This window comes from Bos mutus, chromosome 10 (genome assembly GCF_027580195.1).
Source record: "Bos mutus isolate GX-2022 chromosome 10, NWIPB_WYAK_1.1, whole genome shotgun sequence".
NCBI classification, from domain to species: Eukaryota; Metazoa; Chordata; class Mammalia; order Artiodactyla; family Bovidae; genus Bos; species Bos mutus.
In genome coordinates this window covers 14794601-14807978 of record NC_091626.1, presented here as the reverse complement: position 1 = coordinate 14807978, position 13378 = coordinate 14794601, and the positions used below count along the sequence as shown (strand labels likewise).

The following is a 13378-nucleotide window of genomic DNA, read 5'->3' as shown; positions in this document are numbered from 1 at the left end:
GTCCTCCTGACTAGTTTGGACATAGACCTGCCCTTCCCTTCACCCATCTCACTCAAAAATCTCTGAAGGCTCCTCATGACCTATCAAATGAAAACCAATTAAAAATCCCCCACAATGTGAACCCAAATTATTTTCCACCCTTGTCTCTTAACTACCCACCCACCCCCACCCCCCGGCAAAAACAAAACAAAACGAAACAAAAACCTAGGACTTACCCCCTTGGAATTTGACCAAAGAAAAGAAAGGATGAAAATGTAGAAGCTTTATCTGGGTCTTTTTCTAACCAAAGAGCGTCCTTCAGGGGCTCTGTAGCTAGCATTTAAGACATGGATACAATGACTTTTAACCCTGAAGCTTCACTTGAAAGTGGGAGAAAGAGCCGTAAGAACCAACACTGCCCTGAAAATTTAATGGAAAATGTTGTCTCTCAAATGCATTGGGCAATCTGTACATCCGAGGTTTGCTTAGAGATGCTTCTCTTCCTTAATGTGGATTTGGATTGTGCTGGATGGGAAGAGTGTTATTCATTGCTGGTGTGGATGTGCGTGCATCTACACAGCTGTGTGGGTGTCTGTGTACACGTATGTTTGACACAGTCACATCTGCTGGAAGCCTGAAGAGAGGGTGCATATCTGTACATCATTCCCCCTGCTGAAGGACAGACTTGAAGTTGACCAGACTCAGACCAAAGGAGTGGCTTCCACAGGCTGACTCAGGAGCAGAAGTGAGGCAAACTCCCTCTCCCGAAGTTCACCAGAGGGACCTGACCCTTGAAAGGACAGAAATTCCAAACTGGGGCTTCTTCTGTTCTTACACTTGTGCCAACTGCTCACCATTCCCTGGGCACCTTGAATTCCCACTCTCTTGCACAGACCTGGGTACCACTTCCTATACTTAGAATGAACTTCCTCACTTCCCTTATGAAAAATTCCTACTTCCAAGGCCAGCTCAGACATTACCCCCCTCTCTGACCCGCCTCTGTGCTCCCCTGTCCCTTGGCCACACTTCTGTAATAACACTGATCACACACAGCGCCGTCTACCATCTAGCGCTGAAAACCAATGAAGCCAAGGATTAGAAGCTCAGAACCTGGGATATGGTAAGATCGGGTTCCGATCCTAGGTCTGCTTTTTGTTCTGCCTTTTACAAATTCTGGGACTTCACCTCCCTGAGTCTCAAGTCTATCTCTGTAAAAGGCAGGTAGTATAATTATACCTCTTCGTAGGACTGTCATGAAGATCAAAGGAAGTGAGGTACCCCGTGCAGTGAGTGGTCACTTATTATTGTTGTACATATTTGCCTCTGCTCCTTGATTAGCAGCTTCGTGGAGAGGCAAGAACCACACCTGGTTTCTTATTTCATCTCCAGCGTGGTGCTCAGTAAAATACTTCTTGAAGAGCTCAGTGTCTGATCTCTTGTCCCTGGACCATGTGCTGTGGTGATTCCTCTCTCTGATGTCTGTCTTGGTTTAATGTCATGACTCTGCTTCCCAAGACCATCTTAATCCTTATGACATTCCATCTAGATCCTGATTTTCATGGCTTCTCCCTGACATCTCAGTTCAGCCAGGGCCAAGGTGAAAGTTCTGACTCAGGCTGTGCTGATGAAAGGAAATGATTGAGAAGTTGCGTTTAGCCCACATTAAGTGCTTAGTTGAAGGCAGTTATTCTTCATACTGTTGTTTCTGGGATGGTTGTTTCTGATGTGGCCCTTCCTGTCTGGTCCAATGTCAAGGGTTTAGCTCATCAGAAATAGTCTCTCAACTAGCATACTGTCTGCTACCTCTAGACTTTTAAGATGATTTGTATTTCCCCATGTTGTTGTTGTTCAATCACTAAGTCATGTCCAACTCTTTGAGATCTCATGAGCGGCAGCACACCAGGCCTCCCTGTCCTTCACTATCCCTCAGAGTTTGCTCAGACTCATGTCCATTGAGTCAGTGATGCCATCCAACCATCCCCTTCTCCTCCTGCCCTCAATCTTTACCAGCATTAGGGTCTTTCCCAAAGAGTCAGCTCTTTGCATCAGGTGGCCAAAGTAATGTAGATTTGGCATCAGTCCTTCCAATGAATATTCAGGGTTGAATTTCTTTAGGATTGAGTGGTTTGATCTCTTTGCAGTCCAAGGGATTCTCATGAGTCCACTCCAGCACCACAATCTTCCCACACACTTTGACATACTTTTTCTTCAAAAGGATGTTTCCTTATCCATTCTGCATGTCTGTTTGTGCTGGCGCCATACTTATTCCCTTTGATATCTTTACTGCAAATGCTGTACATACTTGTGGCTTGAGAAATGGAGCTCAGAAAATAACTTTCAGGATTTGGTATAGGGCAGATACAGGGCTTGATCCTAGTAGAAATCCCAGTCACGGTACTGCAGTTGGTGCTCAGGAGCAGCATTTGGGAGAAGGCGGCATCCACCCACTCCAACACTTTGGATCAGACTTTCTACTTCAAGTGGAAAGGGCCTGCAGCAAACATAAGCTATGGTGTAAACACATTTGTTCAAAGCTAACGTCCCTTGCTCTGTTGGCAGGGATGAGACCTGGCGTGACAAACAGAAACCAGGGGAAGACCTCTAAGCCTCTATGTACGTGACAAATGCTGTCACCTCCCCATCATCCACGCTATTGGCCCAGAACATTGACACGTGTCATTCAAACAGCAGATACCAAAAGCAATCTTGCAGCTTTCTTTTCTATATCTTTTTATTCTTTCTTTTTGGCTTTGGAATTTATTATATCATTTTTTGGCAGAAGATGTGTCTTCCCAGTACAGTAAGCTCACTTAAGTTTATCTTTAAAAAAAAAAAAAAGAGTTTGCATTTTCTAAGCACAAGCTGACAGACAAAGCATAGGGAGGAGACCAGATCTGTGTAGGGGACTACTGAGGGCAGAGAGGGGCTGGGGAGCCAGAGCGTGCCTCAGAGTAGACCCCCACACCTCCATGCTGACATGGAAACTGGCTGCTCTGGGGGCACCAGGCAGCAGAGATGGTGGGAAGAAATAACCGGAGAATGGGAGAGAGAGACACCCGAGGGGGATGTGGTGGAGATGGAAGGGCTGGAGAAAAAAAAATGGTAGAAAATGAGGCAGAGGTGCAAGATAGACAGAAACAGGGGGCCAATCTGTCTCGGTTGGCCAGGGATTGCCCTAGTTTTGATTCTGAAAGTCCGGCAACCCCATAAACCCCTCAGTCCCAGACAAACCAGGACAGATGATTACCTTAGATCACAAAGGCGAAAACACGAAGAAAGGGCAAAAAGAGAGAGGCGCCGTCCAAAATGAAAGCAGATCGGGCAGCCCCAAGTCCTTCCCTGGAAGAAGGGTGTGAGTCCGAGCTGAACCAGGCCTTTCATCAGTGTTCAGGAGCTGCTGGGTTTCTTGGGAGGGAAAGCCATCTCCCCACGTTTCCTTCCTGGAGAAGCCAGGGCACCCCCAGAGGAGGGTGCTCAGACTGAGAGTGTGGGAGTCAGAAGACCCGCCCACAGGACTCTCTGGGCTCACATTGCTCATGTGCTCCTGGCCTGAAATATCTGCTTGCCCCATCCAGCATGAAGCCATGATGAGTTCTGAAGAAGCTACCAGAATGTATTCCAATCCCAGTTCTGCCGTGTGGATGCTGTGGGATCCTGGGTGACTCCCTTGCTGCTTGGAGCTTAGATTTCTAAGCAGAGTTAGTAACTACGAATTTTGCCTGTCCAAGTACACTTTGTCATCCCCCCTTTTCTGTTTCCTTTGGGGGACTCCTCTCCTATAATATGTGGTCTTGGTGGGGCTGTCAGTCATAATACTCTTCTTTTCCCAGCTCCTCATGGTTGGGTGTGTGCCCCAGATGGGGCCAATTATAGTACCACAGTCTCCAGACACGGACTGGTTCAAGGATGGGCATGAACTAAAACCCTGAGCTTTTCTGTTGGCTCTAGTAAGGAAGGCTGTCTCCCTTTACAAACTGCAAAGTGTAAGCTTGGGTCTGCTGGCTACATCTTTCCTGTAGGCAGAGAAATCCTGGCAGAGTAAAGCAAAACTAAGAGAAGACAGAGAGGGAAAGACAAGAGTCTCATTTGAGACTTGATCCAGCCATACCTGCAGCAGTCACCTTTGTACTTCCCATTTACATGAGCAGCTTGTGTAGAGATTCTGTTACTTGCACCCGAATCCTCACCAATACAATTTCTTTATCTGTAAAAGTGAATATAATTCTTTGCAGGACCCTTGTGACATACTTTATTATTCTTATTGTTACTGTTATTATTAAATGAGATCGCAAGTGTGAAAGAGATTTCAAAATTAGTAAAATATCATGTACGCCCTAGTGCATTGCTGGTGGGAATGTAAAATAGCACAGCCACTGTGGAAACAGTCTGGCAGTTCCTCAAATGATTAAAAATAGAGTTTCCATATGATCCAGAAATTCTACTCCTAGGTATATATCCAAAAAAAAAAAAGAAAACATATGATCACAGAGAACTACACTCGATATCTTATAATAATCTATAAGGGGAAATAATCTGAAAAAGAATAGATTATATCTATATCAATACAGATGTAGCTGGATCATTTTGTTTTAAACCTGAAACTAACACAACATTGTAAACCAACTATACTTCAATTTTTAAAAAAGAAAATATATGTTGCACAAAAACCTGTACACAAATGTTCATAGCAGCATTGTTCATAATAGTCAAAAAGTGGAAACAACCAAATATCCCTCCGCCTGATAAATGGATAAACAGAATGTGATATAGCCATATAATGGAATGTTATTTGGCAATAAAAAGGAACAAAATGCCGATAATGCTACAGTACAGCTGAACCTTGGGAACATTATGCTAAGTCATAGAAGTCAGACACAGTCGGCCACAAATTGTATAATTCCATTTACATAGTGTCCAGAGTAGACAAATCCACACAGACAGAAAGTAGACAAGGGGTTGACAGGGACTGGGGTGAAGAAATTGAGAGTGGCTATTAATGCTTAGTTTCTTTTTAGGGTGATGAAAATGTCCTGAAATTAGTAGTAATAGCTGCACAACCTTGGGAATATGTTGGGTTGGCCAGAAAGTTTGGTCAGATTTTCCGTAATATGGAAAACTCCGAACTCAATACTAAAAAATGTTGAACTGAATAGCAAGTATTTGTAGTTGTGAATTACATCTCAACAAAAAGTAAATAAACATGCCAATGACATATAAAGGATGATTGGTATTATTTTATTTAATTCAAATCCCAGCTTCCATAAAGCCCTTCATCTGATTCTCTCACCTTCTCCAGACTGAATGTGGATCTTGCATGTGTGTGATTTAAATAATGTTCAGTAATCATTACAAAATAAATGATTTAAACAAATGATTAAGTAAATAATGATTATGTCAATAAATACAAGGTTATGTCTTTTTTGATTTATTATTATAGAAAAGTATCCATAGAAAATTAATTTCTTAAACATTTTTATTTTCTATTGAAGTATAGTTGATAAACAATGTTATATTAATTTCAGGTATACAGCAAAGTGATTCAGTTACACATGTATCTATTCTTTTTCAAGTTCTTTTCCCATTTAGGTTATTACAAAATGTTGAGCAGAGTTTCCTGTGCTGCACAGTAGGTCCTTGTTGGTTACCTATTTTAAATAAAGCAGTGTGTATATGTCAATCCCAAACTCCCAATCTAGCCCTCCTCCCACCCTTCCGCCCACCAGCCCACCCTCAGTAACCACAAATTCATTCTCCAAATCTGTGAATCTGTTTCTGTTTCGTAAATAAGTTCATTTGTATCATTTTTTTTTAAAGATTTCTCATATAAGTGATATTATATATTTGTCGACTAGGTTATGTTTTGTCTTCTCAGCTTCTCTTGTGTGACTTGCAGAGCACGAGGGCAGAGTAGACACTTAAGTCTGTGTTAAATGAGGACACATCCCCCTCCCCCGCCTCCCCGCATCATCCCAGATCAACACAAAGGCACTCAACGTGTATTCAGGACCTCCATGCCCCTGATGAAGACAGTGTGAGTTACTGAATGGCAGAATCATTATCCGAAGACCAGCAGCATCACACCCACTGCAGAGAGTTCCTTCAGCAAATCTGGGAGCAAGGTCCTCAGCCCACTTCCACAGCAGAGTGACTTATGCACTCTGATAAGCACCATGGTGCTTATCAGGACTCCCTGATCACAGGAAAATTTCTTTGCAAATGTTCCAGGCAATCCCCATGCTCTTGGAATTTGAGAACACTAAGGAAAGTGTGAATCTGTGGGAGATGGGGAAGTGGTTTACAGCCTGCCGGATAGCTGTTATCAGAATACTCTAGGTTCAAAGCATCCGGACTTAAACCTGCACTAAACAATAAAGAGGACTCATTGGTCAAACAACTGGAAAGTGCTCAGGGCTGTGGACTGAGAGGGTCCCCTGTGGATTCAGGGGACCAACAAGACCCTCCTGGACTTTGGTTTCTCCATCTTACCATCCAGCCTCATCCCAAGGCCAGATCTCCTTCCCCACCCAGACCCACCTGCATCCCCATCAACTTCCAGACCCTCCGGCTGGGAGGGGGAGGCAGTGGTAGGAGAAAAAATACTTACTTACTTACCTAGTTAATTCTAGAGGCTCTTTTAGAAGAGCAAGTATGCTTATTTCCCAGAAAAGCTTCTTCCTTTGATCATATTGCCCTTTCTTAAACTATGGCCGGAGATGGCAAAACACTGATTCATTTCAGCCTAAACCACATGCCTCCCCCAACACATGTGCAAACACACACACACACACACACACACACGAGAGAGAGAGAGAGAGAGAGAGAGAGAATGAGCTTCTTCCAAAGATTGGCTGAATGGGAGAAGTGAGGATGCCAGAATAAAAACCAGGGTAGCTAGCAAGAAGAGAGGGACATAACGGTGGCGGGCACAATGCCCACTACTATTCTTGTGTGAACCTGGACCTTCTCAAAACCCACTTCGTTCTCCGGAACCTAGCCTAAATGTCACCTCCTCTGGGAAACCTTCCTATCGCTCTCAGTCAGAATCCCCACTCTGTGTACCCACATACCATCCGCCCTCATCCACCCATCCATTTCTCCATCCATCCACCTACTTACTATGTTCCTGGGGTGCTGGGGGCTAAGTGGTCAGTGTGACCTAGAGATTTCCACCCCAAAGGTGTTTTCAGTCTGGGCAAGGAGAGAAGAGTTAATCAAATGATTGCACTAATTAATGTCAAGTTTTTCTACTAAGTACAATGAAAAAAATACTGAGGGGAGAATGAGCATGTATCTGGGGACCTGACCTGCTGAGGATGGGGGCTGGGAGGGGTTGAAGGAAGGTTTTCCTGAGAAAGTGAGGAGGGACTTCTACTCTAGTTTTCACCACACTGGCCATCCTACCCTCTGCCTCAGCGTCTCCCTTTCTAGAGAGGCCAGCTTCCACATCCACGGATTGTGGTCCAGGGCCTGATTTAAAGCTTGTGCAAAAAATGTGCATTGAATTTATCTGTCAGTGAGTGGTTAGAAGCACTGGGAAGGAAGGTAGCTGGGTTCCAAAGAAGATCCTCGCTGTTACGGTAACAGTGGGCAGAGGCTCCTCCTGGATGCTTTGGAATGTCTCAGGCTTGCAGGGAGGACACCGTGGAGGCAGAGGGGGGATCTGCATTTCTTCCAGGGTCAGGAGGAGAACCGTGGCTTTGCATTCCAAGCCCCAGGGTGCAGGAGAGCAGGGGGCTGTCTCAGAATGGACGTTGTAGGGACATCCACTCCTCTGAGCCAGGAGAGACCCAGTCGTGGCCCTAGGTCACCTGAGGTACTCTCTGAGCTTTCTGAAGCTCCTTCCTCTGGGACGTGGGACTGTAAGTCACTTTTCCTGAACAGACTCTGAATTCGGTGGCGGTGCTGTGGGAGGCAGGGCACTGACGAGGTGGTTCCCAGGAGCGGTGGTTCTCTGGAATTGTCTCCAACGGCAGGAGTGGGCTGGGGGCAGAAGGAGAAATCTAGAGACGCGTCGAGGCCGCAGCCGGCCGCCTGCCCAGGTGGCAGAGGGGCCGAGACTGGACCGCGGCCAGAGCCCCGCGGTGTCCCGGCGCCCCTCCCAGCCGCTCCAGCCCTCCCACTTCCTCTGAAGGAGCCGCGGCTGTCAGGGAACCGGGCGCCGCGCGCAGTGCAGGCTCGGGGCGCCGCGCAGAGTAGGCTGCCGCTCTGGCTCGCCGCCCCCCGCCGCCGCTCCGCACCGGGCCCCGCCGCCGCGCCGCGCGGGCCATGGACCTGCCCAGGGGCCTCCTGGTGGCCTGGACCCTCAGCCTGTGGCCAGGTACGTCCCCCTCTTAACCCCCAGCTCTGGCCTCCGGCAGCCCCTCCCTGACCCACCGAGGCCTGGGGTCCGGCGGCCAGGAGCCCCTCGCGGTGCGCACCCAGGGTCCGACCTCCGCGGCTTTTGGGGACGTGGGTCCCCCGGGAAGTGGCTGCAGTCAAGCGGCTCGCCAAGTTCTACACAAGGAGGGAGGCGCGCCGAGGCGGCCTGGACCCGGGACTTTGGTGTGTTTGGGATGAGTTGAAGAGGCTCGAGTTGAAAAGCGCCGAGGGCCGGTGGCCCCTCGGGGCACCCTGCTTTTCTCCAAGTGCTTCCCGCACCGCCACGGGGGGCACTCGGGGTCCCGCGAGCGCCGGGGCTCGCGGAGACAGCATCGCTAAGAGCCGGGAGCTGGGTGCGGCGGTCCGGGGGAAGGAGGGTACTGGGGGAGACCTGGAGCTGAAAGCCGCCCAGAGTCGCTCGGGCCCGGACGGAGCGAAGCCTTGGGGCGGTCGGCGCCCAGGCTGTGGCGAGCCGTCGAGGGCCAAGCCAAAGGCGGCCGGGCGCCGCTCGGCAGGCCAGGGCCCCCCGAAAACGTTACCTGACCCTCCAAGTAGGGACGGGCCATCGCCCGCCAAACCCGTGCTCAGAATTGTGCGCTCATTCAATAAAGCTGGGGACGCCGCGGTCGCCGAGACGTGCGCCGCAGCCTGATGAGCTCCAGGCGTCCGGGCGCGGCAGGGACCCCCGGCCGGTGGGGCGAGCGGCCCGGAGCAAGAGGCCACCCTGGGCTCTCCGCACCGGGGCACCCGGCCGGGGAGTCCCCACACCTGACGTCCTGGTGCGACCCGCCACTCCAGGGCGGCAGACAGAGGCGCTGTTCTACGAATCCGGAAAACTTGCAGGACTTCTCCTTGGAGTGGCCCAGTGCTCTGGCAGGGACCAGCGCCTCGGGGACTGGCCGCTGGGCCTATCCTCCTCTTCTGCGTTGGCTCCAGATCCGGGATGGGCCAGCAGTGGGAGTCAGATGCGATGGCAGGGGGAGAGGCGCCCTCAAAGAGCACAGGTGGAGAGCCCCCCAGCCCAAGGAACTTCACCCCAGTCCTGGGATACCACTGGAAACCCGAACACCCTGTTGCTGTCTGCAGTGGAGCTTCTGTAGTTGAAAGGGCCTCTGCTGGTGGGGTGCAGTTCAGATCCTAGAGTCACAGCTGAAAACATAGATGCTTTAAGCTGGGGAGGGGGGAGAGTTGGGGACAGCAGGGGAAGAGCTGGAACCAGGGGAGCATATATCTAGAAACCAGCTGATGGCAGCAGAGGTGAAGCCCTCTCTAGGTCATTTAGGCAAGAGGGCGAACTCTATGAACTGTCTTCAAGTCACTAGCAGATCCCACCACAGGAAAAGGGAATGCACTCCTGTGTGATCCCAGATATGTGGGCCCATCAGAGCTTGAGTTGAAGTAGATGCTTTACGGGGCTGTTCAGGTGCTGCAGTGGTGAAGAATCCACCTGCAATGCAGGAGATGGAGGAAAGGCGGTTTCAATCCCTGGGTTGGGAAGATCCCCTGGAGTATGAAGTGGTAACCCACTCCTGTATTTTTGCCTGGAGTATCCCATGGACAGAGGAGACTGGCAGGCTACAGTCCATGGGGTTCCAAAGAGTTGGACATGACTGAGCAGTTGAGCCCGAACACAGCTGCATTATAGGCTAGAATCTTAAGGAAACTAGAGGCAAAGGCTTTGAAATCAATCTTGGCTTCCCATCTGGTTCTGCTGCCCACCTTAGGCAGGTTATACAGTCTCTCCAACAGGTTTCCTCCTCTGTGAATGGAGATAGAAAGTCTGAGTGGTTGGCATGATTAAGTGAAAAGTTGTTAATATAGGACTTAGACAACAGTAGGGTTGAATCAATGGTTAATAATGATAATAGTAAAGTAAGGATGAAGGAGGGGGGCAGGTAGGGGGGTAGGGGGAAGGACAGGGACAGGATTTGTGACTCAGAACTCCCTTTATATGGAGAAAATCACTCCTGAGTTATGTCTGGTCAGTCTGGGTTCTTGAAATATGGGATTCATTAAACGCATCAATCAATGTTGGAACGACATCTGCTTGCAAGGAGCTGGGGGTGGGGCCCAAGCATGTACGCCATCTGGGCCCTGCCTGTAGCTGAAAACAAGGTGAGACCAGGGAAAGCTAAATAGATGCACTGGGCAGTGAATGGCACAGAGGAGCTGAGGGCTGCAGTTCAAACAGGGAAGTTGAGTTCTGCTTGAATAAGCAAGGGAGGCTTCCTGGAGGAGGAGATAGCATTTGGACTGGGCCTTGAAGGAATGTGTAGCGTGTGGATAGACCTTCGAGTGGGACTGTTTGTACATTACAGTGTCGTTTCCTGGACCTACGGTAGTTAAAGAAACAAAAGGTGAGTATTTGAAAACCACCAAGATTATTCTGATCCGTGGGGACTCTGAAGATTAGAAGGGTCACAGAGATCACTGGGCCCATCCTCCCAGCTCCAGAACAGGATTGATGTTGATCTCCCATCTGGGCATCACATGGATTCAATGTGAGGGTTACTAGGCAGCTTGCCTACTGGTGATGGCTCAGTGTAGCTGGGCAGGAGACTTGTCAAAGGCCAAGTTGGGGTGGGGGGTAGGGGGATGGAAGTCCTCACTGAAGCCATTATGAATTCAGAGCCTTGATCTTTCCAGAGCTTCTGCTGCAGGCTGGGCAGGGTGGTGACGTGGGCAAAACTATCAAGAAAGCCAGAAAAAAAGTGGACAAGTCCAAAGATGGCTACAGCTGACATTCTGAGAGAGCAGATCCACTGAGCAGAACTTCCCTATCGTGACCCATCTGATGATTATGAAAGAGCATATATGAATGAATCATTTCGCTGTACAAGAAATTAGACACAACATTGTAGATCCACTATACTTTGACAAAATTTTTAAAAATAAAATAAAAATTAATTCCTCCCAGTTTGGAAGCAGAAAAAAAATTAAGACCCTTAGCCATTACTGAGCACTTGTTACCTGACAGATGATACACAGGGAGACCAGACGCAGTGTGGGGCTGAAGGTCCTGGCTTTTCACTGCCTGGGATGGGTCTGACCTCTGATAATTGGGATTCTGTTTCCTTGGCAAGTTACTAACCAGCCCTGTGCCTCAGTTTTCTCATCTGCAAAATGGGGATGATATTATTAATAATAGAACTTAAAATGTATCCGAAGATGTATAATGTATATTAAGTAACTGAAAAGTTCCAGGCACATATTGAGCATCTAGGAGTTTGTTTTTCTTCTTCAGCATCATCCTCATCATTGCTCAAGGTACCAGCCATTGAATAAGGGATCTGAGGATGCAGAGATGCAACTTTCAAACTCAAATCCATAAGGGAAGTCTAGAGGAAGTGCTAGGATAGTGGAAGCTCAGTGGAAACATACATGCCAGGGCCCTAAGTAAACCTGAACTTCCCTAACCCCTTTCCCCAAAGGCCTGGCCCAAAGTCTTGATCATAATGGAAACTTGGGGGAGAGGGGTTGCCATTGAGGCTGTTTTGAAGTCAATGTGATCCTGGCAGGAAGGTTTTGTGTTGTTGGAGAGAAGAACCATCCCACACAGATGGCCCTTGTGGGAGGGGGTTTTATTCAGCAGAAAAATCTTGTATGGAAAATGCACAGTACTGGGCACCACGGGTGTGCAGAGGCTAAAAAGATCCAAGCCTTTGGGAAGAGGGAAAGGAGATAAGGTTTGTCCCTTTGCCTCTCCAATGCCCACCCTACTGGGAGCTTGCCAGCCAAGCCTCTCAGCTACCATCAGCCGAGGAGCTTCAGCAGCCTTCCACAGGCAGACCCTGGGGTCCCTAAGGAGATGAAAGTGGAATACGACCCTCTTTCTTCTTATTCACCCTGTAGTGCTCCCCGCACAGACGGGAAGCCTGTCTCCTCCCATTCTCATTGCTCCTAGCCCACCCACACACGGCAGTGGGCCCCTGAGGAGCTCAGACAGCAACTCACTTTTGTTTTGCCCTCTGTGACCCTCTTCCTCTCCCTCCTGTAGTTATCACTTCCTCCAGCAACAGGGAACTTCCCTTCCATCCTCTCCATTCACTGCTTAGGACAGAACTATGCTCTGGGCTGGGCTGGCCTGGCTCTTGATATAAAGAAGGGACTTTTGAAAACTCCAAAAGCCCTCTTTGCTCTTCTTAATGCCTGACTTTGGAGATCACTGTCTCACTCTAGCTTCCAGACCCTCCATACAGTGTTCTATCACAGCTACAAAGAGAAAGGATCCATCAGAGTCCTCCCCAGGCAGTGACAGCCTTTGGCTGACTCAGGGAGGGTCAGCTATGAAGCAAGCTTGAAACGTACGCCAACCCATCTCCAAAACGGTGTCTCTGCTGCCCTCATAGCTTAATGACGCTGCCCGACCACCACCAAACTGTGGGCTACCATCAGGAATCCACAGCCATTTGAAACTACTTTCCCTGAAATAATTGTGAGCTCCGAAGTCACCCACATGCCCTCAGTGTGAAGTGCTTGCTCTGCAGAGCTGTGGTCTAGGCAGGACTGTCCCCACCCCGCCAGGTGAAAGTCCAAAATGTTACCTGCAAGGGGAGAAGGGGAGGAGACTGCAGCTGGTCACCTTGTAAACCAAAAATAAATAAGCTCCCCGCAAAATTTCATGAAGCGTCTTCATAGTATGTACTTACAGCCTTCACAAGATGAATAAAATCCCACCTGGAGGAAAAAGCCCGTGTGGTCAAACATGCCCCCCTCCCACCCCACCCCCACCTCTGCCCCTCATTTCCTTTGTCACCTGCGCTGAGCAGGAGTGATGATTAGCATATGTGTGACCTGGGAACCCAACTGAGTTCAAATCCTTTCTGCTTGACCCTGGATAAGCCCCTCTGAGACTCAATCCTCATGTGTAAAATGGGTAGAATAACAACTTCACAGGCTGATGTGTCCTTTAGATGATCTACGGTTCATTCTTATCAAGTGTTTGGTACAGCATCTGGCACCCAGTACTGCCTCAGCAAACAGTAGCAGTTCGTGGATCACCCTTCCCATCGTTCACTTGATCGATACCAGGGACTGTGTC

General features: G+C 48.8%; 1 protein-coding gene across 1 annotated transcript in view; it reads left to right on the top strand.

The window, feature by feature from the left end:
• Positions 1-8105: 8105 nt before the first annotated feature.
• The window catches only part of ITGA11 (integrin subunit alpha 11), a 133178-nt gene continuing 127905 nt past the window's right edge, over positions 8106-13378 (top strand). The window contains exon 1 of the mRNA XM_070377343.1: positions 8106-8296. Coding sequence (XP_070233444.1) covers positions 8245-8296 — 52 coding nt within the window. The 5' untranslated portion in view covers positions 8106-8244. The remainder of the gene's footprint in view (positions 8297-13378) is intronic.